Source organism: Arvicanthis niloticus, chromosome 4 (assembly GCF_011762505.2).
Source record: "Arvicanthis niloticus isolate mArvNil1 chromosome 4, mArvNil1.pat.X, whole genome shotgun sequence".
NCBI lineage: Eukaryota > Metazoa > Chordata > Mammalia > Rodentia > Muridae > Arvicanthis > Arvicanthis niloticus.
This window is the reverse complement of record NC_047661.1, coordinates 120,674,230-120,699,293: the sequence shown is the minus strand read 5'-3', so window position 1 is coordinate 120,699,293 and position 25,064 is coordinate 120,674,230. Positions and strand designations below refer to the sequence as shown.

Sequence of the window (25,064 nt, the reverse complement as noted above, 5' to 3'; positions counted from 1 at the left end):
ATAGTTAAGTGGAGTGGGTTGGAGTGGATTAGTGATCCATGGTTAAAAATACTTGTTCTTCAAATAACCTGAGTTCGGTTCCCAGCATCTACCGTGGGTAGGTCATGTCACCCATAACTCCAACTCCATACCCTACGGCTTCTGTACATGTGTGTACAGAAGCATGCAGACACATGCACACACATCCATATACATAACCTTATAAAAGAGAGCGAGGGTTAGACTGTCTTGTACAGTGCTGTCTGGGTAGTCCAACAATGGCTGCCTTCCCACTGGAGCTACAGAGAGCCCTGCACCTGCTCAGCCCACAAGGCTCAGTGCCTCAGGAACCCCAGCCTGTCTCTGCAAGTCTGGGGGGTCCCTGGGGAGCAACTCGCCTTCAGTTCAGGTTTGAAGCTCGACGAACCCAGGTGCAAATGGAGCAGCTACAGTCGCTGCAGCAGTGCAGACAGCTACAGGGTGAATGAACTCTCCAGCAAGGTACAGAGGCAGAGGGGCAAATACTGCCTTTGCCCAGGCCTCCTGCCATCTGCCTGAAGATGCTGCCTGTATCCAGTGTAGTCCCACTGCAGATAAGCCCATCCAGAAATCCCTTACAGCTGTGCCAGCCACTTACCTCTTACTGATTCTAATGTAGTGAAGTTGGCAATGATTTACCCTCATGGAGGTAAAGTATACCCTCATCCACCTACCACCCTGTGTGAATACACTGACGGCACCGCACTGCACGAGTGTGGGAAAGTAGCACTTAGAGACTGCACTGACTGTTCTTACTTCAAACCTGTCTTCCAGCTCCATAAATGCAGGCACTGGGTCCTGTTCCCAAGTGGGAGGTGGTTTGCTGTTGACACACTCCGCTTTCTTTACGTTGCAGTGAGGTAATGAGAATGTCTTTCTTTTTTAGGTGCGCTTTGTAAAGAATATAACCACCTGGAATGAGATGAAACCAGGCTTCTATCATGGACACATTTCTTACTTGGATTTTGCAAAGTAAGTAGCATCCAGAATGATGTATTGAAGAATGTGTGGTGTGTCATCTGCTTATGAGCTCCTTGAAGCGTTAGGAATACACTGGCAGGCTGCTTTTAGAGTGGTGATTTAAATATTCCTTCCAGTGCTTTACTGCCCTCTAGTGTTCATAAAATGACATGTCTCAAGCTAATTACACTTCACGTTCTGCTAAGGATTTTGTGGCAGTTTCTCACCTGTGCTGGAGGCCAGCTGTTTACTCCATCAGTGTGCAGTCAGTCAGATGGTGGTTCACCAGGTCACTGACAGAGAATGAACTCCCCCTCAGGTTTTGGTACCTTAATATGCTTTTCCTTGAGCCACGGTGTATCTGCTTTGAAAATATGAAGTATAAGGGGAGACTTTTTAAAAACTAAGAATTCTCTTTTATGTTTGAATGTGATTGTGTAAGTCACGGTAATTTTGTCTTAATTCCCTTAAAGAAAAGTTCAAAAGACTGCAGAGTACAAGCAGCGCTCAGGCATTCTGTGGCCCCCTCGGGAGCCCTTGCTTCTTTAAGGAGTAATCAGAAGATTGGTTAAAAGGAATAGTTGAACGTACGATCCGTCTGAACGTTGTCCGTGGAACACATGGCCCCATTACACTGAAACCTCACATCCAGATGCTCTGCTAGTGATACTGTTAACTTCAGAGACAACAGAAAATGACTGTCCGTGTAAGCATGCGCAGCCCCATGCTACCGTGCAGCTGTGTCAGCTGTAAGTGAAGCGCTGTCTCACTCAATTCCACTTTTTAGGTTGGAAAAGGGAAAGAACAGAGCGGTATACCATGGGGTCAGACAGTGGGGAACACTAGCTTCTCTGGAAATCATTTAATTTAAGAATTGCCCGACGATTACACACATAAAGTGTCCCATCCTGATTCCCCTCACAATCCCTAAGATCTTTTAGTAACATCATAACTTTCAAGTTAAATGTACACTTTTCTATAAATAATTCATGTTGCAATATTGAATGCATTTCATAGGCGGCTTTAAAATAAACTAAAAATTCTCTCTGCAGAGGCCCTGAACCAGTTTCATAAACTTCATTCATATGCATAAGTTCCCTGAGGGCTACATTATCCTTCACTGAGTGTTTGTTACCCTTTCACCTAAATGATTTGGGGCTTTTTTCTCTCTCTCTCCATGGCCTGGTTTCTAATATTGTAGGTTTTCATTATTAAAATTGTATATTGAGTGCTTTTGCTCTGGGCACAGTCTTGCATGTAGAACAAAGCTCTGGTGTTTACTGAGGTGCTTGGACTCGGATAAAGCGTTTTAAAAGAATAATCTTATTAAACACTGACAGCAACACGGGGTTTGAATATTTTCATAGTGGCTCATGTTACTGGAAATAAGTAATATATTATAAAAAAATTTAATAGAATAACAATTTTAAATAAATAGCTAAATGGAATCAATTAGAGGAAATTGTTTGATGTGTTCTAATGTATATATTCAGGAAATATTATAGATGTGACCATTCCTTAACTTGATAGTCATAGACTCCATGGTTGAGGAAGGAAGAGAGAAACATCGTATACCAATTGTAAAGTACCTTATTCTTCAGAACATATTAGTGAACTGAGAATGGTGGCGTACACCTGTAATTTTAGTTACTAAGGAGACTGGTGCAGGAGGATTACATGTTTGAAGCCAGCCCAGACAACTGATGCCATCTCACATTTTAAAATGAGGGTCTAGGAAGACCGCTCCATGGGTAAATTTGCTTGCGTGAGGATCCTGGTTTGATTCTCTAGAAACCATGTAGAAACCAGGCATGCAGCTCAGGCATTTACATGTGATCCCAGCGCTCATGTGGAGATGTGGGGGACAGAGGCAGCAAGATCCCTGGAAGCTCACCAGCCAGTAAGCCTGCTGGCAACAGCAGTGAAACCCTGTTCAAAGGAGAGGGAAAGGACTGGCCAACAGGAAAGGTTGTTCTCGGACCACCACATACCGCAACACGTGTACTCCTATGTTCACACACACAGCACGTGCACAACACAGGTAAATGATTTTTACTGTAAAAACAAGTTTCTTAAGCTATGGCTCTGTAGTAGAATAGTCACCTAGTTAAGATAGAGGCCCTGGGTTTACTCAGTCCCTGTTACTAACACACACGCACACACATACACACACACACACACACACACACACACACACACACACACGAGCACTGTGTGTGTGGTTAAGGGCACTGGCTGCTCTTCAGAGGATGTGGGTTCTGCCCCCAGCATCCATACTGTGGCTCACAGCCATTTGTAACTCAGTTCCAAGATTTGATGCACAGATATGGTACACAGACATTCAGTCAGGCAAAACACCTTACACATAAAATAAATAAGGTCTCAAGAAAGGACAGAGAAGGAAAAACAAGCTCCTGTGTTCTTGGCAGGGATAGCCTCTGCTTGTTGGAGCTCCTTAAGTTACTTACCATTATAGAAAAAATGATAAATTCGGGGGGTGGCAAGGGTGGGGGGGAAGGTTTAATTCTTCAATTTCCAAAGTGAAGAGATTATGCTTTACTGACAATTGAAAACATTTATAGCCATCCTATATAAATGTATGTTGTTCATCTATCAGGAGCATCTACTGAATAGGAATCATCCTAACAGATCAATCATCCTTGGTATCACAGCATCATCGCCTAGATCAACAGATGCCAGCAGGTCATTCAGTTTTTGAAACTAAGCAAAGGCCGTCTGCCACTAGTATGAACCATTTATGGCCAAGAGTTTCATATAAATATGTACATATGTACATCACAAAATAAGACATATGACTGTTCCTAGCCAGACTTAAGCAGACTAAATGGCTGGCGAGATGGCTGTGCTGTGTGGCCCAGATGCCATCTTTACTGTGCCCATTGTCTGTGCTAACCTTCTGCCTTCAGCCCTGTATGCCTATATAACCCTTCTGCAGTTAAAAGTTAATAGTTCATTACTATTTTCAGAATGAGTTCACAGATTACCTCATTAAAGTCTTGCTTCATACATAATAAATGCCACCCAGAGTGTTCACAGACAGCTGTACATTGGTTAGGGAGAGGTTGGTAATGGGCTGGGTCATGTTTGCTACCCCCGGTACATGTGTCCAAGACTAGGGAGACAGGGAAGAGTGCAAGCATTCTGGAGTGAGGTCTGGCTCACAGCTCATGGGAAGTAGAGGAGTTTCCCGGAGAGCTGTCTAAGGAACATCCTGTCTTCTTCCTCCTTGCAGCTTCTCACATGGCAGTCTCTTTAAGCTGAAGTGGCTCCTGTGTATCGCCAGGGCCGCTCTGCTGCGTGCTCTCTCACAAAACAGTGTGAGTGGCTGGTTCCCAGTCTGTCCACCCCAGCTAATCAATACCGAACACGTGTGTGCTTGGCCAGCCGCTCACACTTGTGATAAAGTCCCAGACAGAAGCACAGACAGCCACGGCTTTCTTGTAGCCTCTACTACTCCTAGGTCGTAGTGCTTGCTATACGTCTGCAGCACTCCTGTTTCCTCTTTAATCGGTGCTGGTTTCTGAAGCTCAGAAGACACCGTGCAGCTGGGGGTGAGCATTAGTAAGACACGCTCAGAGTTGACATTTACAGTAGCTCATAGGTACCGCAGGTGTCTGATGAAGGCTGATAGCACTGTACACAGTGGTCATCAGGGACACAAGAGTGTGTCACAACCCTCTTCGTTCTGAAACAGTAGCCACTCACCTCTGAAAAGAAGAATCATCGTACTTTTCTACTGGAATCTTCCAGTTATCTCACACATGATGCACAAAAATGAATGCTTAGAGCACTCCCCAAGGCCTCCTGGCCTCTCCTCGCCGCCTTTTACTCTGCCCATGCTGCGGCCACATTCTCCATTCTCCAAAAGCTGCCACTAGAAGCTTCAAGATCTTCATGCTTGGAAGTTCCCTCTTCCCAGAATATTTTTCCCCACCACATATCTACATGTGTCCCTTTTGTATATAACATCAGGGATGGCTTGGTGGAAGATGGCTCTGAACTGTGTTCTCTGTCCCTGGCCCTGGTGCCCTCCCGTTTCACTGACGTGCTGTCAGTATTTAACCATCAGAGATCACTGATACTGAATACGCACTGTCTGCCGCCAGGAAAATGTTAGCTCCAGAAAAGTAAGGTCTCCTCTTTCTTTTCTTACTGCCCTTCCCCATACACACTGCTGCAGCTGTACAATCTAAAGTACACACACACACACACACACACACACACACAAATGGGGCAAGGCTGTTGGAAGAAAAACCCAACCAAGAACAGCATTGTAGATAGGAGTGAGCAGAGTGGCTTATGGGAGTGGTGGGAAGGCAGGCCTGGCTGTGTGGACATACAGCTTCTGCCTAGAGTAGAATTGAAAACAGTGAATAAGGTGGAGTCTACGATGTAAGAGCAACCAATGTAAGGTGACTGAGGAGTTGGGGCGGAGCTGGAGCCATTGTTAATTTTGTGGTGGTAGGAATGCAGTCTAGGGCCCTGGCAAGCTAGTCGAGCTACACTCCAAATCCCAGACGTTTAGCTTTGATTTCGGCTGTCAGTGAGGTTTATTTCAGGTTTCTGAAGAGCAGGTGATCTAACACATGGTGTTTTAGGGAAACAGTTGGGAATTGCCAGCTGAGTAGACAGAGGAGGCCCTGGACACAAGCACATTGCTGTCTTCTGTCGGGCACTGCAGAGGTCAGGTTCGTCTTCCTTGGGATTTGATAGTGGTTTTTTCAGCTTCGCTACACTGCTCTTGTGCATTGGGCAGGCCATCTCCCTCCCCATTTTGCAGGTAAAGGCTATTGCCTGGCCATGAGTCCTAAGGTGTGGTTCTCATAGGCTGTTGTTTGGTTCTAGGTGGATTCTAAATGCAGTGTTGCTGCTGCTATTTCAACTAACATCTGTTATGTTCCTGCAGGGCTTGTGGGTAGTACTAGCCGAATGCAGAATGCAGCTTTCTTGGGAAAGCTGGGCAGCTACCCTCATAACCTGGGTGTAGTAAAAGCAGCTTCAGGCATGGGACACCTGTCAGTTTCCTTTTTTTTTTTTTTTTTGGTTTTTTCGAGACAGGGTTTCTCTGTGTAGCCCTAGCTGTCCTGGAACTCACTCTGTAGACCAGGCTGGCCTCGAACTCAGAAATCCGCCTGCCTCTGCCTCCCAAGTGCTGGGATTAAAGGCGTGCGCCACCACCACCAGGCACCTGTCAGTTTCTACAGATGAGATAGTAGGAGGACCTCTGTGGTAGGCCTAGTCGAGTCAGGCCCAGCAAATGTGGCCCCATAGGAGGGCACTCAGGGTTTTTAAAAGCTGCGTGGGGTTGGAGTTGTTCATGGTGTCCCCAGTGATGGGTGGGACATGTGTCAGTGTCTGAGTGCCACACAGGGCTCCCTGGGATCTGGTCTCGATCCTCCCTGTGCCTTCTAAACATAGGCTGTGTGCCTGCATAAACCCCTCAGTAAATACAGGCATAAATACATCACTGAAGCGTAGTGTGGCCGGACAGGGCCTGCCAGGGCCACACACCTCCCAGGTCTCCACAGGCCTAGTCCCTCAGGACAGACTGCCTCCTTATTCCTTGAGGGCATCAGTAGGCATGCTCTCTTGTTTCTTGAATTATTTTTATTTGCTTTGTTGCATCCTAAATATGAAATATTTCCCAGTCTTAACGTACTCAATTTTAATTTAGTTAATTGATTTTATTACCTCCATATACCACTAATACTTTAGACTTGTGCATATAATTTCAGGGCATGCCTGAACTAATGAAACTGCTGACCTCATCACTGGAATTCTGCTGTTTCAGATTCGGTGTGAAGAAGAAACCGATTTATATTAATGTCATCAGGGACCCTATTGAGAGGCTAGTTTCCTACTATTACTTTCTGAGGTTTGGAGATGATTACAGACCAGGATTAAGGAGACGGAAACAAGGAGACAAAAAGGTAATATGCCCGCTGTCGATCCTAAGTGTACTTTGTTTGATGTTGACATGTAGGAAGGCGCTCAGGACTGTACTGAAGCAATGGTGACGAGTAGCACACATGACTCTGTGACTGGATGTTTGTCTTCTTACAGTCCTGCTGTATAAGTTACTGTTCTCTGTGCTATGTCAAAGTACATGACAAAAGCAGTTTAAAGAGTGGAGGGATTGTTCAGTTCACAGTTTGAAACAGTCCGTCAGGGCAGGAGGCGTGTGGTGGGAGGGGTAGGAGAGGTGAGGAGACAGGACCCATGAGTGCTAGGCTCTACTTGCTTCTTCCCCTCCTGTTCAGGCCAGGGCACATACGTGCATGCGCGCGCACAGACACAAGCACTATGAGGTGCTGCTACACATGTTCAGTTATACGTCGTCCCTGGACAACAAACAAAACCAAAACTCTGTCCACATGGTGATTAAGCTGATAATCAGCACTGTCCATGACACCTGCGGACAGTTTTCTAGGCGGGCACTTCATTATCAGTGAATCTGTTTCCATGTATGTTGTGGTTCTTAGTCTTAGGATGGCAGTCCACGTTTACTTTGATATAATCATGAGTTTATGAAAACTGTTTTGCTGAAGCAGTTTCAGGCAGTGAGAGTAACGGGTACAGCAAGCATCATAGGTTCAGACTTCAGGTTTCTGCATCATTTCTTCCTGAGTGTCGCCAGAGTCCAGCTCTCAGAGCCGCGGTGGGTTTGCTCTTTGGAAGTGGAGCTCCTTCATAGCATTCATTGCTGGAACACTCTGCAGGGCAGGGCCAGAGAGGTAGCCACTCAAGATGCTTCACGACCTCAGTCCATTTTCTAGTGCCTACACCGTGGAAGGACTGAACCGACCTCTTGCTGTGGTGCGTGTTCACATGTGCACACACATACACACACACATACATACACACACATATGGGACCGTGATAGGATGGCTTGGGTTTTGGTAGAAGCGCTAGCTGGAAGTAGCCTGGAGACCCAACAGGTGTCCATTGCCTGTGAGAGATGGGCATCTGTTCCGCTGTGCTCCCAGAATCCAGGCTCCTGACACGTGGCGAAGATCTCCATTAACCTGTGCCGTTCAGTCACATAGGGCATTGCAGCCCCTCCCAAAGAGCACATGGTAGAGGGCAAGACTACAGGCCTCAGCCCTAGAGAGATTTCCATATTAATGAGATACCTAAAGGCCAGAGGGTGTAGCTAATTAAGTATTCTTTCCCAGACCCTCCCCCTCCTCCCCCCTATTTAAGTCAGGCCCACCTTGACTTAAGGTGGGGGGGGGGGTGCATCCAGACCATCTATTATCTGCCATGTCAATAAAGCTCTTGGAGCCCTGGACTCCATCCTGTCTTTTGGGGAACCGCGGAGAAGGCCTTTAACGCTGCCACTGCTGTAGTTGTAGCTGCTTAATCTCTTGCCTGGAAAGCTTCTCTACGACGACGACTATGTTTCAATCAAGCAAGCTAGCTGAGCTGTTCCAAGCCAAGCGAGTAACCAAAGAATCTCTTTCCCATGGGGCGTGGCCAGAGCTCTCCCTCCCCTGCTCGTGGGCCAGTTGTGCACTCACATGTCTCCAGTCTCAACTCTTCCAAGTCTCCTGGCAGCGTCTGGGGTCCCAAGAGCTTGAGACCAGTTGGTCCCCGGCTGCCTCCTGGCCCTGAGATCCCCACTCGAGAGCCCTGCCCCCCAACCCCACAGAACCTCAGACTGAGTAAGAACTCTCCACCTCTCCACACCATGCAGCATGCAGCCCCCCACCCCACCCCTGCTAGTGCCCGCGGTGTTGAGCACAGTACCAACTCAGTCAGATTCCTGCTGCTGCCATGCTGAGCTGCAGTTCCAGCTGACTGAGCCATGGCAGACATTCAGGAACAACACTGCCCAACAAGATTCAAGAACCCACACCCACGCTAATCACCCCCCCCCCCCACACACACACACAAAATAAATAAATGTAAATGTTTTTAATTACCTAAGGCTTAGGAGACACAATGTAATAAGATGTTGTACCCACCTGTCTGTAGCTCAGTTACCCCATGTGCTCAGATTTCAGCCACTCAAAAATGCAGATGCCCTTGGAACTTATTATTGCTTCATACTTTTTCTCTGTAGAAACCGTTGTTTATATGTAAGATTGAACTTTGATGTTACCTCTGCTGTGGCTGCTCCTAAGCTCCTCCTCACTCCCATTGGATCTCCACTTTAGAGCATTTATTTTATGGCATTTGTATTCTGTGTATATATTACAGCCCCCAAATGTGGTAAGCTTCGTGAAGCATATATTTCATTCATCTTTGAAACCCTAGAATTTATCACAGAGCCTAGTTTACCGATGACTTACCACGCAGCCAGATGTGTGCAGTGTGTACATATTAAAGTACTGCAGAGTTGTGCTGGGTACCAGCATAGTATGACAACCAGAGTACAGCATTTTCTAAGTTAAATGTTAAAACTCTTTGTTACATGAAAATAAAGGGCCCAGGACCTGAGAGATGGCGCAGTGCTTAAGAACACTTCCTGCCCTGTGGAGGGCCCCACCTTGGTTCCCAGAACTTATCCTTCACAGCTCACAACTGTGTGTAATGTCAACTCCAAGGGATCTGATGTCTGCTTATGGCCTCGGCAAGCATGCACATGTGTGTGCATGTGCCTGTTGTGGTGGGGGAGAACACATGTGTGTGTAAGCACACGCATACTCTACACACAGATATTAAAGAAAATTAAGGACCCCAGAGAACTTTTGTTTATGTAGTCAACTGTTAGTATTTACTGGTATGAGTAAATTCATAGTTTCCATAGATAATTTTAGCTTGCTTTATTTTCCCCATTTTATTTATTTATTTATTTATTTATTCATTTATTTGAGAAGAGTGTGTGTGCCACAGAGCCCATGACAGGACAACTTGTTGGAGTTGGTTCTCTCACCACAGGGGCTTCAGGGGTCTGACTTGGCTCCTCAGTCTTGGGGCCAACACCTTTACCTGCCAGGCCATCTCACTAGCCAGAAGGCTTCCTTAAAAGTTCATTTTAGGACACTAGCCCCTGGTAACATGTAACGTCTGGTGTGAAGAATCCTCCTTTCTACGGAAGTGAAGAGGGTGCCATTCACTTGTACTTTTTTTGGTTAAGTGCATGAAGAAAGAAAATCCAACTTTATGCAGGCATGTAATGGGAAAAGAGAGTTTTAATAGCCTTTCCCCAAAATTAAGGCTACTTTTTAATGCTACAGTGAATTTGATAAATGGAAGGTGAGCGTGTAGAACATGAAGCCACAGTGAACTTTTACACATTAACATTTATTAATGCATTTGATGTTGTATTTAGAATTGGTCTTTTAGACATTTTTCAAACATCCTTCATTGTTCACACAGTGTTACAGAGAGCTCCAGGGGTTAATGCATTTGATTATACATTATCAAAAACTCACATTCATTAGCCCCACCACAGACATTATCAGCAACAGCTGTGAGAAACTGCATTTGGAAGCTTGTACTTGCCTCCACAGGCCTGCGTTTGCCAGCACCTACAGGCTGCTGCTGCTGATGCCTGTGTAGAACGCTTAGTGGCACATCTGTTACTGACAGGGATGGTCAGCGTCCAGTAGATTGGAGGCTGCTTTAAGGAGTATGGCCTCTACTCAGCATCTTCCACATCTCAGATAAGAGCTCAGCATGTCTCCAAGCATGACCAAAGCTACCAGAGACCAGCACAGCTCAAGGTGAGGACCAGGCACTGATGGCCATTATTGGCTGTTTCCTTTCAAGTGACACAACTGGCTTCTTTTAAGAAAACATCACCACATACCCAAGCTGGAGTCCCATTGATTCTCGGTTGTTCTTAACAACTTTGTGTGGCTTCCCAGCATCGGGCCCTGCTAATTCTCATCATTTCTATTAACACTCAGTATTGTCCTCATAGGCTGCTGTAACCTCAGGCTTTTCCAACTACACCCAAATTCCTGAAATAACGACACTGAGACTTATTATTTATGAGTAATTGCCTGGCCATAAGCTTGGGAGTGTTCCCCACTAGCTCGTTACTTAATCAACCCATTTGTTCTATTCTAAGATAGGCCCTGTCACATGGCTAGTTCATTTCCTCAGGTTCATGTGACCATCCATCGTTGGAGTGAGTTTGTTCCCACAGCTCACTATCCCAGAATCCTCTCTCCTGCTAGAATTCCTACCTCCTACTTCCTGCCTAAGCTAATAGGCCAGCAGCTTTCTACTTGATGAGTGATACTTCCATACAGTACACAAGAGATTCTCTCCACATTCCCCCCTTTAGTCTAATCAAAGTCTCTTACTCTTACAATAATAAACCATATATAATAATAACAATTATGAAAACCAACCGGTAAGATTATATTTATGATGTCTAGTCCATATACATTTGGCAACCTTTCTTTTTTGAGTTCAAAGTTCTGTACTTTCAAAATCTATCAAAGTTTGCATTATCAACCTAAAACATCTTCCTAGATTTAAAAACATTTTCTTAAATCCTAAACAACTTAAACTTAATGGTAAAACTATAACCATCTAGTCTTCAACTCCATCAGAGACCTAAGAAGGAATAAATAGTACCTGAGTGTGCAAGTACAAGCAAGCAGTTCCCAAAGCTATAGGAATGACAAAGGAAGCTGAAGGAAAAGAAATATCCCAAATTTCTCTGTGTCGTTGGACTATCATCTTCAGCTTTCCGGCCCAGAATGCCTGACAGACTTTTTTGTGAAGCAGGAAATATGAAGGACTGCTTACCTTTTGTAGCAAAGTTCATCAGTCAACTTTCCTGTGCCATGTTTGTCCGGTTTGGACAGCATACTGTCAGCTCTTAGCATACTGTTACTGTGCACTGTGTAAAGACTATCCTTGTATTATTCAAATGCTGAATGCTCTGCCCCCCCCCCCCCCCAAAGTGCTTGCAGTCCAGACATGGCCTTGTAATGTTTATTCTAAGAACCTCCTGCCTCAGCGTTGTGTAAACAGTGCTACCCATTTATTCTCTGACTTGTTCATTTAAAGCTGATCACCAATTACTGAACAGGACTGACCTCAGATTCCAGGGAGGGGATGGGAGGAGAGAAAAGATGATTCACCACATGGAGAGGGCCTGGGAGACACCATGAGAACATATTTGGGGCTGAGAGAGCCAGATCAATACTGAAATGCAAGTATCTCAAGGATACTTTGGCTAGGAGGTAGCCAGATTAATTTAGATGATTAAAATAGATTAATAACACTGCTCAGTTATTGTTCTTGGAAGCTTTATTAAATAAATCTAGTAGTTTCTGTCTTATTTATTTGGGAGCTAGTGGGATAAAGGAAAAATTATTACTTATAAAATTGCTCTAACCGTCTGCAGTTGAAGCAAGTGGCTTGTTTGCCATTATGAAACAAACTCCATCTGGAGGTTCTTCAGTGCTCGTCTTTGAAGTAGAATGGGGTGCTTCCAGGAGCTAACACATCTAGTTGTCAAAAAAGGCCTTTTATTAATAAAACATCTTTAAATGTCGAATTCTGTAGATCTCTGGGGCTTTTGAAGACCATCTGCCTGTCTGTTATATGTCTTAATAGGCAAACATTGCTTGTTTCTGGCTATTTACTGTCCGTTCAACCTTGGAAATATATTTCTATAATTAAAAACTAGACGTGTCTATAAATAAATAAATAAATAAATAGTTTTTATTATATGTATATAACATGAGCATAAGTTTGATTAATTAATTATTAGCTTGCATTTCTTAATATCCTAAACAGCTTTCAAAAGGACTAGGACTTAACATTGCATTTTAAAGAATTACATAGAATTACAATACCTTAAAAAGAGTTTATGCATAGTATGTTGTAACCAAATATAACCTTAATTTTGTATCAGTATACAAAGATCTATACCAGTGTAAGATTTTTGGCTTGTAGTAGCGCTACAGCTTAAGAGTAGATTCAATAACCAACCCTTTATTCCTATTATTCCTATATCCTCCCCCCCTTTTCCCTTTAGCATAAGAAAGCAGGATAGAGGAAAGAGAAACAGAGAAACCCCTGAGTCTACCCTCTATTTTGTGTCCTTCATATCAAGACTAGTAACAACTTGTAAGCAATCCTCCTTTAATGACAACAAACCCATTGAGCAACCAAAAACCATCATCCTGTCTTTTAGGAATCGGGGCATCACTCTCTAAAAATTGCTTCCTGCTGACTTAGGACATCACTTTCCTTTTGCCTTCTCCACCCAAATGATACTGGTCAGTCTTAAAGCTAGCTATAGCATTTGCTGTCCAGTCTCTGCATGCTAAGAAAAGTCAGGGTTTAACTGAAGTCCTGACTAGAACAGTCTGTGATGGTGGACGATTTAGCTAGTCATTTCAAAATTGTCCTGGATGCAGAATTTTAAGAAAACAGCATTGAGGTGGTCTGAGGTAGGCTCAAGCAGGATGCTGGAATAAATATGTCTAAATGTCTTAGCATCTCCAAGGGTAAATATTATCAGAGCTGCATTGACTTTATTGGTGACCGTAAACATATGAGCTCTCACAGGTAATATATACATTTCTGCAATAACATATGTATGGAATGTGCAGTGTGCACAGTTCAGTTAAATATGATTTTCTGCTCTCTGTTGAAGCAGATAAGTCATCTAACTGTTGTCTTTATAAGTTAGTTTGGATTGTATAACCAAGCTGTAATATAAATTTCTATCTATACCATTTGAAAAGATGGCATGATATGTCTTGATGGTTCTGTTGCCAACAAGATGTATTGACTATGTATTCATAGCTAAAGTCTGCCTGGAGACATTGTCATGTCTCTGACAGTCGCAGAGCTATTCCCATGTAGGGATCAGCAATATAAGTTACCTGCTTTGTTGGTCTTCGTGTTTTTTTTCTTTCTGTTTGCAGCCAAGGTCTTCAGGGTGTCTCCCCCACTGTTAAATCTGATGTTATTATTATTATTATTATTATTATTATTATTATTATTATTATTATTAATTTGGAAGGAATCTACAGCTTTTCTTTTCCTATGGAAACAAAGACAAAGCCTCTCCCCGGCATAACACATTTCCTTCCCTCCATTTTTGAATTTGGGACATCCTTAATATAAACAGACTGATTTAGTTCAACAATTTTTTTTATAAACCAATGTATTGTAGCAGGTATGTTATTTGTTTCATTGGCATTCAAAAAAATTGAAGTCAATAAGGCATTATTTAAATTATCACTGGGAGCCCACATCCTCCTTATATTTTATGAACATTTCTTTTAAAGTCCTGTTAGATCTCTCCATGATTGCTTGACCTGTAGGATTATCAGATGTAATAATGTCTCTGTCTCTGTGATTAAAACACTGACCAAAAGCAACTTGGGGAAGAAAGTTCATCTCACAGCTTGCAGGGAAGCCGAGGCAGGATCTAGGTAGGGCAGGAACCTGGGGGCAGGAACTAGAGCAGAGGCCACGAAGTACCTGTTTAGTGGCTTGTTCCTCGTGGCTTACGCGGCCTACTTTCTCCCCTGGTTTTTGTTTGTTTGTTTTTGTCTTTTACTATTTATTTATTTAATGTGTGTGAGTAGCTGTCTTCAGACACACCAGAAGAGGGCGTCCGATCCCATTACTGATGGTTGTGAGCCACCATGTGGTTGCTGGGAATTGAACTCCGGACCTCTGGAAGAGCAGTCTATGCTCTTAACTGCTGATCCATCTCTCCAGCCCTTCAGCCTGCTTTCTTCACAGCAAATTGGACCCTCCCACTTCAACATCAATCAAGAAAATGCACCACAGACTTGCCCACAGGCTTGCCCACAGGCTTGCCCACAGGCCATCTGGGGGGCATTTTCTCAACTGAGGTTCCCTCTACCTAAAGGACTCTAGCTTTTATCAGCTTGACATGAAACCGGCTAACACAGAGAGCAAAACCCAACCATATTTCCATATTTGATGAGTAAATTACATCAAGTGCTATAAAGCAAACAATTCAGGTAAGATGCTCACATAGAAGCCTTGGGGGCAAGGGTGCATCTAGCTGTCTGTCAGTCTGTTTGTTTGTTTCAAGGTAGTCTCACTTTGTAGCCCTGGACTGTCCTGGGACTTACTAGCTTGTCTAGCCTTGAACTCACAGAGATCCACCTGCTTCTGCCTCTGTCTCCGTAGTGTTGGGATTAAAGTCATGTGCCACTACACTTGGCTAACTTTTTTTTTTTTAAGTTATTATTGTTTTGCTTGGTTTTCCTGTTTTGTTTTTGTGTTTGTGTTTGTGTTTCAGCAGGGGCTCCCATAGCTAAGACTAGCATCAAACATCAAACTCAGCTCTTACAGCCTTAAGGATGATCTTGAACTTCCGACAACCAACCTTCCAAGTGTGGGGGCTGCGTGCATGTATTTAGCACTCCTGTTAAGATCTAGACTCTTGCTGGGCGGTGGTGGCGCATGCCTTTAATCCCAGCACTTGGGAGGCAGAGACAGGCAGATTTCTGAGTTTGAGGCCAGCCTGGTCTACAGAGTGAGTTCCAGGATAGCCAGGGCTACACAGAGAAACCCTGTCTCAAAAAACAAAACAAACCAAACAAACAAACAAACAAAAAGATCTAGACTTTTGAGGAAGTTCTGCAGTACAGTCCCTCAAATCCTCATGAATTGCTGTCTTCTGTTCCTCAGGAGATCTTCATGTTTTGTTGAATTCAGGCCACCATCACATTTGTGTTGTGGCCCATTGGGGAAAAGAAAGGGGAAGCAAATAGTTTTCTTCGAAGCAGGTGATGCAGAAGTTGTCCATGTTTGTTCTGCCGTCAGTTCACTAGCAAGCCGGTGACTATATGGCCACACTGAATCCCATGCAAGAGAGGCTAACAGCCTGGCCTACAGAAGGTTTGGTTTGGAAGTGACTTTAGTCTGCCCTAGTCAGGTAGTGGATTTAAAACACTGCCTAAAAACAGACTTGAAGATGTTCTAAATTTTCTTTGCCTGAAAGACTAAAATACTTAAAGAACACAGGAACTAGGAGTTTGCTAATTAAGGAATTGAGTTAAAATAGCCATCCAGTATGATTATTCAGTTTAATTAAAATAGTATGCATGAAATCTCCAGCGTTGTCTGCATATAGTCTGCACTGTCTACATACTAATTTTGTGGAAGCTTCGGTATTGCGTCGCCTAACTTGCCACTTTCTTATAGTCAAGCCAACCTCCTTAATGTCATTGAATGTCACGCACACAGTCATGTGCACACATGGAATCGTTGGGGGGGGGGGTGAGGTTGTTTAGAAGTTACACATCTTCTGCCTTGTACTCTAGTCTGGTACAGCCATGAGGAAGCAGAATCTTTGTACTGAGCTACAGGGAACATGCCACGAGCTAGGGTCTGTTAGAAACCGGCACAGATTCAGGAACTTTCTGGCCTGTCACAGTTAGTTCCTTGAGCCACACTCATTGGGGTGTAATAGACAGAATGTGTTCATGCTTCATTTTTTTTTAAATTAACTTGGCTTGTGGTAAAGCCACCTTGGGGGGTTGGCTTCTGGTAGGAAATCTAAGCCAGACTGTCTTGGGTTCTTGTCCTGTTGCTGTGACAAAATACCCTGACAATGCTTACTTAAAGGGGACAGGGCTTACTTGACTCATGGTTCCAGCTCAGAGCCATCATTTCCTGGGAGTCAGGGTAGCAGGGCCATGAAGCAGTGTAATGGTGTCTCTAGTCGACTGCAGAGGACGATTAATTAACTAATGCATTCAGACTATGTTCAGCTCACTTTCTAGTTTCAATAGTAATTTAGTTTCCCCCTTCTCTTTCCTCCGAGCCCTCCCATGTACCCCCTTCCCTTGCGGTACAGTCTGCAGGTCTTCTTACCTCAGTTATGCGACTAAGATAACCCCATAGGCATAGCCAGAGGCCAACTGAATTTAAATATGTTTTACCCAACCCGTGGGAAGGCAGAAGCAGGCAGACCTCTGAATTAAAGGACAGTCTGGTCTAAGTAGTGAGATCCCGTATTTAAAAAAATAAAAACAACTCATTCTCACACAGACCAACTAAGGAAAGGTCTAAGTAATGAATGCAGTGGCCCAGGGCACCCACCCTTTTCTACGTAGACAGATTACACATAATGCGAATTCACAGAGCCGCTGAAGGTGATCTCATGTATGTCATGACAAGAGTGCCTTGTCTCCCGTTCATTGCACTTTCCTCTAGTACTGTCATCCAAATGGAGACCTTGCAGCAGCACTTCCGTGTGCTAGGTAGTTCTGCCCACACAGTTGTGTGGCACTGTACAGTGTGCTCTGACATGCATATGTACATGGCATGATCTTCTCAGGCTCTGACCATAGTCAAGGAGGAAGACACATGATGTAAAAATCACATGAAGCTTCTTCTGGATGTACAGGTAGCACATGCAGACAATATGTACCCTTCCTCAGAGCTGGCTGTTAGCAAGGCAGCATATTCAACTCAAAAGAGGAAAAGTGCCTTTCAGCACAGGAGTAACTGGAAGGCTGGCTTCACATAGCCTTGGTTGGAAGAATCAGTCTACCAAGGAAGAACATTCTAGCAAAGTTACAGAGATTTGGGGCACCATAATACGGTGGAGAACCCATAGGACAAACTGATGTGGTAAGGATGGATGCCTCATGTCACAAATGAGCACACCAGGCAGTGCTCCTGAAGGGCAGGGCAGAGAGTGGGCCCTCACTGGTGTTTCCCACTAGTCGGCAGAAACGACATCTGCAACAGGATGCGTGGATGCTGGGAACACATGTGCGTGCTGGGAGCTTAACTCGGTGCTCTGCAGTGGCCCTGGCTTTCTTACTCCACCCACACTTGCACTCCCTACTTCCTAACTCACTGTGTTACAGCTTTGAGAGCTGGAGATGAGTCACTGGGTAAAGCACTTGCCATGCAAGTGTGGAGACCTGGGTTCAGCTCCCTCCGTGTAAAGCTGGGTGCAGCAGTGAGCAGCTAAACTCGCCGTGGTTCTTAGTAAGACGGGAGCTGTGAAGACCAGAGCTCCTCAGTCTTGTGGGCCAGGTAACCTGACATCCTCAGCAGGGAATAGAAGACCTGTCTCAAACAAGACACAAGGCAAGATGGATACCCAAGGTGGTTCCGACCCTCTACACTATGGTGTGTGCATGCCTACGCTTACAAGCACATGTACATTGAGAGATTAAATCCTTTTTTAACTTGCTCTTCTTTTTAAACTTGTTCTTCTCTTCGCTACAGACCTTCGACGAATGTGTGGCTGAGGGAGGCTCAGACTGTGCTCCAGAGAAGCTCTGGCTCCAGATCCCGTTCTTCTGTGGCCACAGCTCAGAATGCTGGTAGGGAAATAAACAACCCACATCTCATAAGCAGGGTCAGGTAGCCAGGACTAGACAGAGGATTATGGGAGTCCACACCACACATAACATGTAAATATCTAGATTTGCCTTCTTTAAATGTTCTTAAAGAGTCATCGTGTACATACTCTCACGGTGTGTTTTAACAACTGCAGCTGTTATTTTTGCTTTGGGGTTCTGTTTTGGTGAATTCCAGCAGAGGATCTTAGAGGTCACAGGTCATTTCAGAAACCTTATTTTGTCCTAAGTTTTCTGTTTCAAGTAGATCAAATCAAGCTAAGAAGTATTTTTCTGATTTTATTGTTAAACTTATTTTGAGTTCATAAGTGTCCAGTGGTAGTCTTATGAAGTATAGCTGTGATTTAGTCTGCCAGTAAACACTAAGTACACAAGAGATTTTACTTAAAAAAACAAAAAAACAAAAAAAAAACAACAAAAAAAACCTTACATCCTCAGTTCTGAACATGTTCTGCGTTCAAGTTATTTAAGTAATTGTACATATTTATTCTTGTCAGCCATTTATTTGGGGGCTCTAAGAATCAGATCTGGAGCTTTGCACATGCTAGGCAAATAATGTATCACCGAACTGTGTCCCTACTTTTTGTTTTTTGGTGGTTTGTTTTGATTTGTTTAATTGACTGGCCTGAACTTCAGACTTTCTTGCCTCAGACTCTCCAGTGCTGGGAACAGACATGCACTGCCATACCTGGGTTATTCAAGAATTTTGATAGGAAATGCAGAAACAAAATCCATTTAGAATTAGTATATTCCTTAAACTATAATGGGAAATTCAAGAGATTTCTAAACTATTTGAGCCATGTAGATTGGCAGAAAGTTCAAGGTCCTGCTTGTAGACTGACCTAAAGCATCACCATAGGAAAAGAATTGGAAACATTGGAAGTCTTTTCGGGTTTTAGGCACTTTCTCTGAAAGGGAAACTAACTCTGTGGCCCACATATGGCCCAGCACGTGTTCTTTGTAAATAAAGCTTTAGAGAGAGAGAGAGAGAGAGCACAGCCACTGATGCTGGTGCATTTCCCGTCTGCTGAGATAGCAGAGTTAGAATTATGGTTCAAACCATGTAGCCTACAAAGCCTAAAAAACTTACTCTCTGCCTTTTGTAGAAAGAGTTTGCCAGGCCCTGCTTTTAAATAATAAAAAGTATTGCTTAATTGAGTTTTAAATAGAGAGAATACTTAATATATTTCATACACAACTTGGGGAGACCTTAGAAATCAATGTATCTACTTCTTCCTCCCCTCCCTTTAAGATTTTTGTTTTGTTTTTTGTTTTTGGGGGGTGGTTTTTTGGGGTTTTTTTGTTTTGTTTTTTGTTTTGTTTTGTTTTTGAGATAGAATCTCTTGTAGCCCAGGCTGCCCTTGAACTTATAACCCTCCTGCCTCTACTTCCCGAGTGCCAGGATAACAGGAATGTACCACCACGCCCAGTTTTTTTGGTTTGTGGCTCCAACTTTCGTTTAATAGTTGAGAAAACAAAGAGTGAAGCCGCAGCCTTGGGATCACATTGGCACTTAAAATGCAGAGCCAGAGTTGAGCGTAAAGAGTGTTGGTGCTAATTAGATCCCAGAAGTATAGTCTATTTAGGGTGAAACCTGTTAACAACATTAGCTGACACTATAAACAAGAAGAATTTAAATGGAGCCTCTTCTTACCTACTTTCTGTTTCTCAGGATTTCGGGAAACACTAAGGCTTATGGAAAGAAAAGACATGGAGTTTACAAATTAAGATAAACAATAAACAGAAATTGCATCTACTTTACCAAAGGGGCTCTCAGAATGAGCAGAGTTTTAGAGTAGTTTTAAAACACATAGCGCACACTAAGTCAAATAAAAGAACAGAGCGCACACTAAGTCAAATAAGAGAACAGGTGATGCGAACAAGCTGTTCTTAAAGTTGAAACGTTTCCAGAGCCCGTTAGTAAAATCTGAGTGTCTGCGTGAAAATAGAGTCCGGATGTGGAGTAAAGAGAGTTAGAATCCAGTTCACCCTCCCAAAGGTGCCCCCGCTCAGGGCGTGATGCTGCTGCTGTGCCCGAGTGTGCGCCTGCCTCCCTGTTTCCTCCATAACACAGGGGAACAGACGCATAAAGACACTTAGCAGATTTCACAACCAAGTCTGTAATTCCTTGTCTGTGGTTTCAGGAATGTTGGAAGCAGATGGGCTATGGATCAAGCTAAGTATAACCTAATTAATGAGTACTTCCTGGTGGGGGTTACAGAAGAGCTGGAAGACTTCATCATGTTACTGGAGGCAGCTTTGCCCCGATTTTTCAGGGGTGCTACCGACCTCTATCGTACAGGTATGTACATGAAAGATTTCTTTCTACAGCCATCACTTAGTTTGTTTGTTTACAAGTTGACTCTGTAATAGAGTTGACTACAGTTCTAGAAGAGGGGCAGGTTGGGAGGGCTAAACACGACAGCCGTCATGGGCTGTATCTGCTGTCACTTGTCTGCATGTCCAGACCTTTGTGAGTCTGTCGGATACTGATGGTTTGCCTGTAGTTGTTTGACAGCGTGCCATCCCTCAGACTCCCCTAGAGTTCACATCTGCCCTCCATTCTCCATGATTGTAGCAAATGTAGGTGGTGGGAAACTAGATACAGTCTTTATTGGAATTTTTTTTTTTAATACATGAGGGCCAGCAAGATGAGTCAGCAGTGTGAGAGCACTTCCTGCACGAGCCCAGGTACGTGAGGGAGAAGAGGACCGGCTCCAGGGAGGTCTCTGATGTGTGTGCACAGTACACACGCATGCACGCGCGTGCACACACATACACTGGACACTGGTTGTGGTGGTTGATAAGTAAATGATTCTTAGAGTGGAGAGCGTGGCAGCCCCCACTTACTGCACGCTGGTCTTGTGTTTACTCTGTGGGCATTTCGGTGCATCTCCTAAGGATTCACCTTCTAAGGTAGGATGCCTCCAGTGAGGTTAGCTTCCTGGTTTTCGCTGGTTTATGTTAATGTCATAAGGCAATGTGTTACTTGCCCTCCAGTGTGTCTATTACCATAAACCATTTCTTAAAGTAAAAAGGCATGTCTGTGTGTGTTCTGTGGGAAATGTTTATGTGTGCTATTTTTCCATTGTAAGTAGGAAAGAAATCTCACCTTAGGAAAACCACAGAGAAGAAACTGCCCAGCAAGCAGACCATCGCCAAGCTGCAGCAGTCTGACATCTGGAAAATGGAGAATGAGTTCTACGAGTTTGCCCTGGAGCAGTTCCAGTTCATCAGAGCCCACGCCGTCCGTGAGAAGGACGGAGACCTCTACATCCTGGCCCAGAACTTCTTCTATGAAAAGATTTACCCCAAGTCAAACTGAGTGTGGGTGTGGCCAGAGCTGCCTTGACCCAGAACGTGACTGTGTCACCACCCTCCTCAGCTTCCTGCTGATGCTCGTGCGAGCCTCTCGCCGGGTTAGGGAACAGACAAGGAAAGAGATGCGGGCGGACTGCCGTCAGAGTTCTCGGAGTTTTTAACTTTCAGGCATTTTTATTTTTTGTTGTTTTGTTTTCATTTTCATGATAGTTATAATGTCCTCCCGGTGCAGGGAGAAGGGGGCTTACACTGCCTAAAACACACACACGGGAGTTTAGTCAGAAGGCTGAATGCCATTTCAGAAGAGGTTCTGAGTCTCTTGCTTTTGATAAGCATTTCTTCACCTCTCCTTGAGTGAAGATGAATCAATTTGCCACTTACCCTTCTGGAGTTTGTGCCGCCACCTCTGCGGGATAGTGCTAATGACTGCGTGGCAGTATCTGATTTATTTTTATGAATCATGTCTCACAAAGTTTATTAGAATGTTTGATCATGTTTTTTCAACATTACTGCTACAGTTGGGTTTGCCCATATTTATGTAGGCTTTATTTTATTATTCTATTTGATGATCATTAGTGTTAAAGAAATCAACTTAAAACCATAAATAATACTGTAAAAAGGTGAAAAGAGCTAAAGCAGTATTCCTGACTCCTGTCGCCCCAGTATCTAAGACTGGGGTGACGTTTCTAAGAATGTGGACATTATCTGAGGCTTTCTTAAGGATTTCCACATATCAATATCAAAAAAATGAGTTTAATAATTGTTTCTTCATGGCTTATCTGTAACCCTGAACACTGACGAGTCGGTGAGTCCACGTGGCACCTCCATCAGTGGGCGTGACGTGGGAGGATTTGCCCACTTCTGTACTTTTACCTGTAGGCTATTTTTACTACGGTGCTTTATAATGTGTTTTAAAGCATTGCATTTACAAAAGAAAAAAGGAAAATGCTGTAAATATTGCATATTTTATGTATTTGGACCAAAAAGTTACAAGTAAGTAGACAACAGTGGTTTTGCACCCATTTTATTATGTCAAGTAAAGTCGTGAGACCTCTTATCCTATTCTTGTATTTCTCTCAATGTTACTGTTACGATGTCGCTAAAATGAGCTAGCACAGCCTTTCAGTTTTGATAGAGGACATTGCTCACCCCTGAGGCAGTAGTGATCATGGAAAGAGTTTTAGAGTCTGAGGGTTTGATCTCTGGTTCCAGCTCTGTACCTTCCTGCTGTGTGATGTTAGGAAGTCACCTGACCTCTGTCTGCCTCGTCCTCCTCATCTGAGATCGGGACACTAAGACCTGCTGTACCTACCTCACAGGGATGTGTGAGGACTGAGGAAGACGCCCCGGCGGAGAGCACCTTAAAAGCGTGGTGTGGTGTTCAACTGTGAGGTGTCGTCACAGAAGTATCTCTAGCCTGTAGTTTCATAGTCTCCATTCTTTTAACAACAAAAAGGCAAAATTCACTTTTAAGCTTTATGAGAAAAAAAAAAACCTTTCTCTTGATATAAATTTGTGTTTGATAAATATCTTCTCAGTGTTTTATCTTCCGTGCTTCAGCAACTATTGAAATGTGAACCACCTGGGAACTCTAGTGACTTGGGATCGTCATTAGCTGATGAGGAGCAGAAAAGCCTTCTGCAAACTTGAAAGATGTTCTTGCTTTTATCTGACTTTGTCCTCCAAAAAACGGTGGCTATTTTCCACCTGTGCTTGTTAAAGTGTATTTTGTAGAGTTTAATTTCTCTATTAATTCTTTACCTTCTCCCTCTTCACATCCAGAATTCAGATTCCTCTCAGACACACTTTTCTAAAGGAGTAGTTATTTGTATGTTTAAATATTTCTAAACAGGACCTCATCAAGCAAAGCATTTTCAACAGAAGGCTTTAAAGTATTTATTATGTAATGGGGGGAGCAAGGAACACTGTATATCAGAAAGCACAAGGATTAAAGGAATGACTGAGTCACCACCGGCCCCACCAAGATGAAAGTATTAAGAGAACCTAGCAACATTTTCCCTCCCCCTCCCTCTTTTCCAATGAAAGTTTCTAGGTACCTGCTAAAAATAAGTTGTTTTCTTACCCAAAGTGAAAGAGCCTTGTTGAGGCAAGCATCTGGCTCTTGAGTAAATCTGAAGTTATTCTTGAGAATTTGCACTAAGCAAACCCTTTTAGGTAGTTTGGGTAGCATTTAGAACACTTAACTGTAAACTGTTCTCGTAAAAGACCAGAGTAAATAAGTCAGGCCTCTGTGCAGCAACTCAGCTCTTACTGTTGCAAAGAAGCTGTCACAGACAAAGTAGAAACAAAGGACCATGGTTATAGCTTAGTAAAACCTTTATTTACAAGCCAGAAGATATGCTAGGTACGGACCATGAGCTGCAAGCCCTTGCACTGTGAGGGATTGTCACAGAGACTCCATGTACCAAGTACCCCAAAGACTTTCTGTACCCCCAAATCTCCCAAATTACCATCCCAAGAACTGCTTTCTGACTCGGGCTCCCCTGAGGCTCCTTTGATCTTATGTACATTGCTTTCATGTGACTTGTTTTCCTAATTCACTGGTACAAAATTAGGATTTATTTTATTTTATTTTATTTTATTTTTTTTTGGAGTAACTGGCTTCAAAGTGTCCTTTCTGGAGACTGAGAAAGGGGTAGGTTTGCTTCTGTGGCAGTCCTGAGTCCTTAGAATTTGTAACTTTATAATCGAATGAATAGAACCACTGAGACAATGTGTATTTTTTAAATGTGACAAATACTTTTTTTTTTTTTTTTTTTTTTTTTTTTTTGGCCTTCGTGCTTTTTCAGTAATTTGACCTTAGGGAGATGGTTTGTATAAGATAATAAAGCAAAATAACCACTTTGAGTTTTGAAGATAATGTCAATGTGTATATGTATCTATGTTTATTTCCTACAAATGAAGAGGTAGCACTTTGTGTCCAGTTTGTACCAACTGTCTCCTTATTGCTGTGAAATGGCAACTGTTGATAACCCCATTGTATTTGAAAATGTAGTGGAGAGGATATATTTTGATTTCACCTGGCTTTAATTTGTAAAGTGTCACTTAAATATATCTGGTAGCAACCCTTGAAGTACTGCATGGCAGTTGCTTCTGTGTCCCCTGATGCAGTCACACAGTGTCTAACATCCTGCTGCTTCTGGCCTCCTGAGGATTGGATTTAAATATCCAAAACCTACAAAACTGAAAGTTACCAGCTTTTAAAATGCTTCCATTTTCCTTCTGTTCTGAAAATCTAGCTAACACCCATAGTTTGGACTCGGTTGATCTTCTTCATTACGTGTCCTATTGGAAACCCCTGAAATTGTCTGCTCCGTCAGGGAACTTACCAGAGTATTTTGATGTTGTATTTGCATAGATAGATATGAAATAGTTTGTAGATGACAATCCTCTTTTTTAATAAAAGGAATTTTTTGAAAAATCTAAAAGTAC

At 43.4% G+C, this 25,064-nt stretch overlaps 1 protein-coding gene across 2 annotated transcripts in view; it reads left to right on the top strand.

The window, feature by feature from the left end:
* Window positions 1–24,705, top strand: part of Hs2st1 (heparan sulfate 2-O-sulfotransferase 1) — a 130,763-nt gene extending 106,058 nt beyond the window's left edge. Inside the window, exons 3-7 of one of the 2 annotated variants that reach the window (XM_034499940.2) lie at window positions 905–990; window positions 6,791–6,929; window positions 18,157–18,254; window positions 20,435–20,592; window positions 21,386–24,705. In XM_034499940.2, coding sequence (XP_034355831.1) covers window positions 905–990; window positions 6,791–6,929; window positions 18,157–18,254; window positions 20,435–20,592; window positions 21,386–21,615 — 711 coding nt within the window. In that variant the 3' untranslated portion in view covers window positions 21,616–24,705. The remainder of the gene's footprint in view (window positions 1–904; window positions 991–6,790; window positions 6,930–18,156; window positions 18,255–20,434; window positions 20,593–21,385) is intronic. The other variant, XM_034499941.2, reaches the window with a different exon arrangement.
* Window positions 24,706–25,064: the final 359 nt, after the last annotated feature.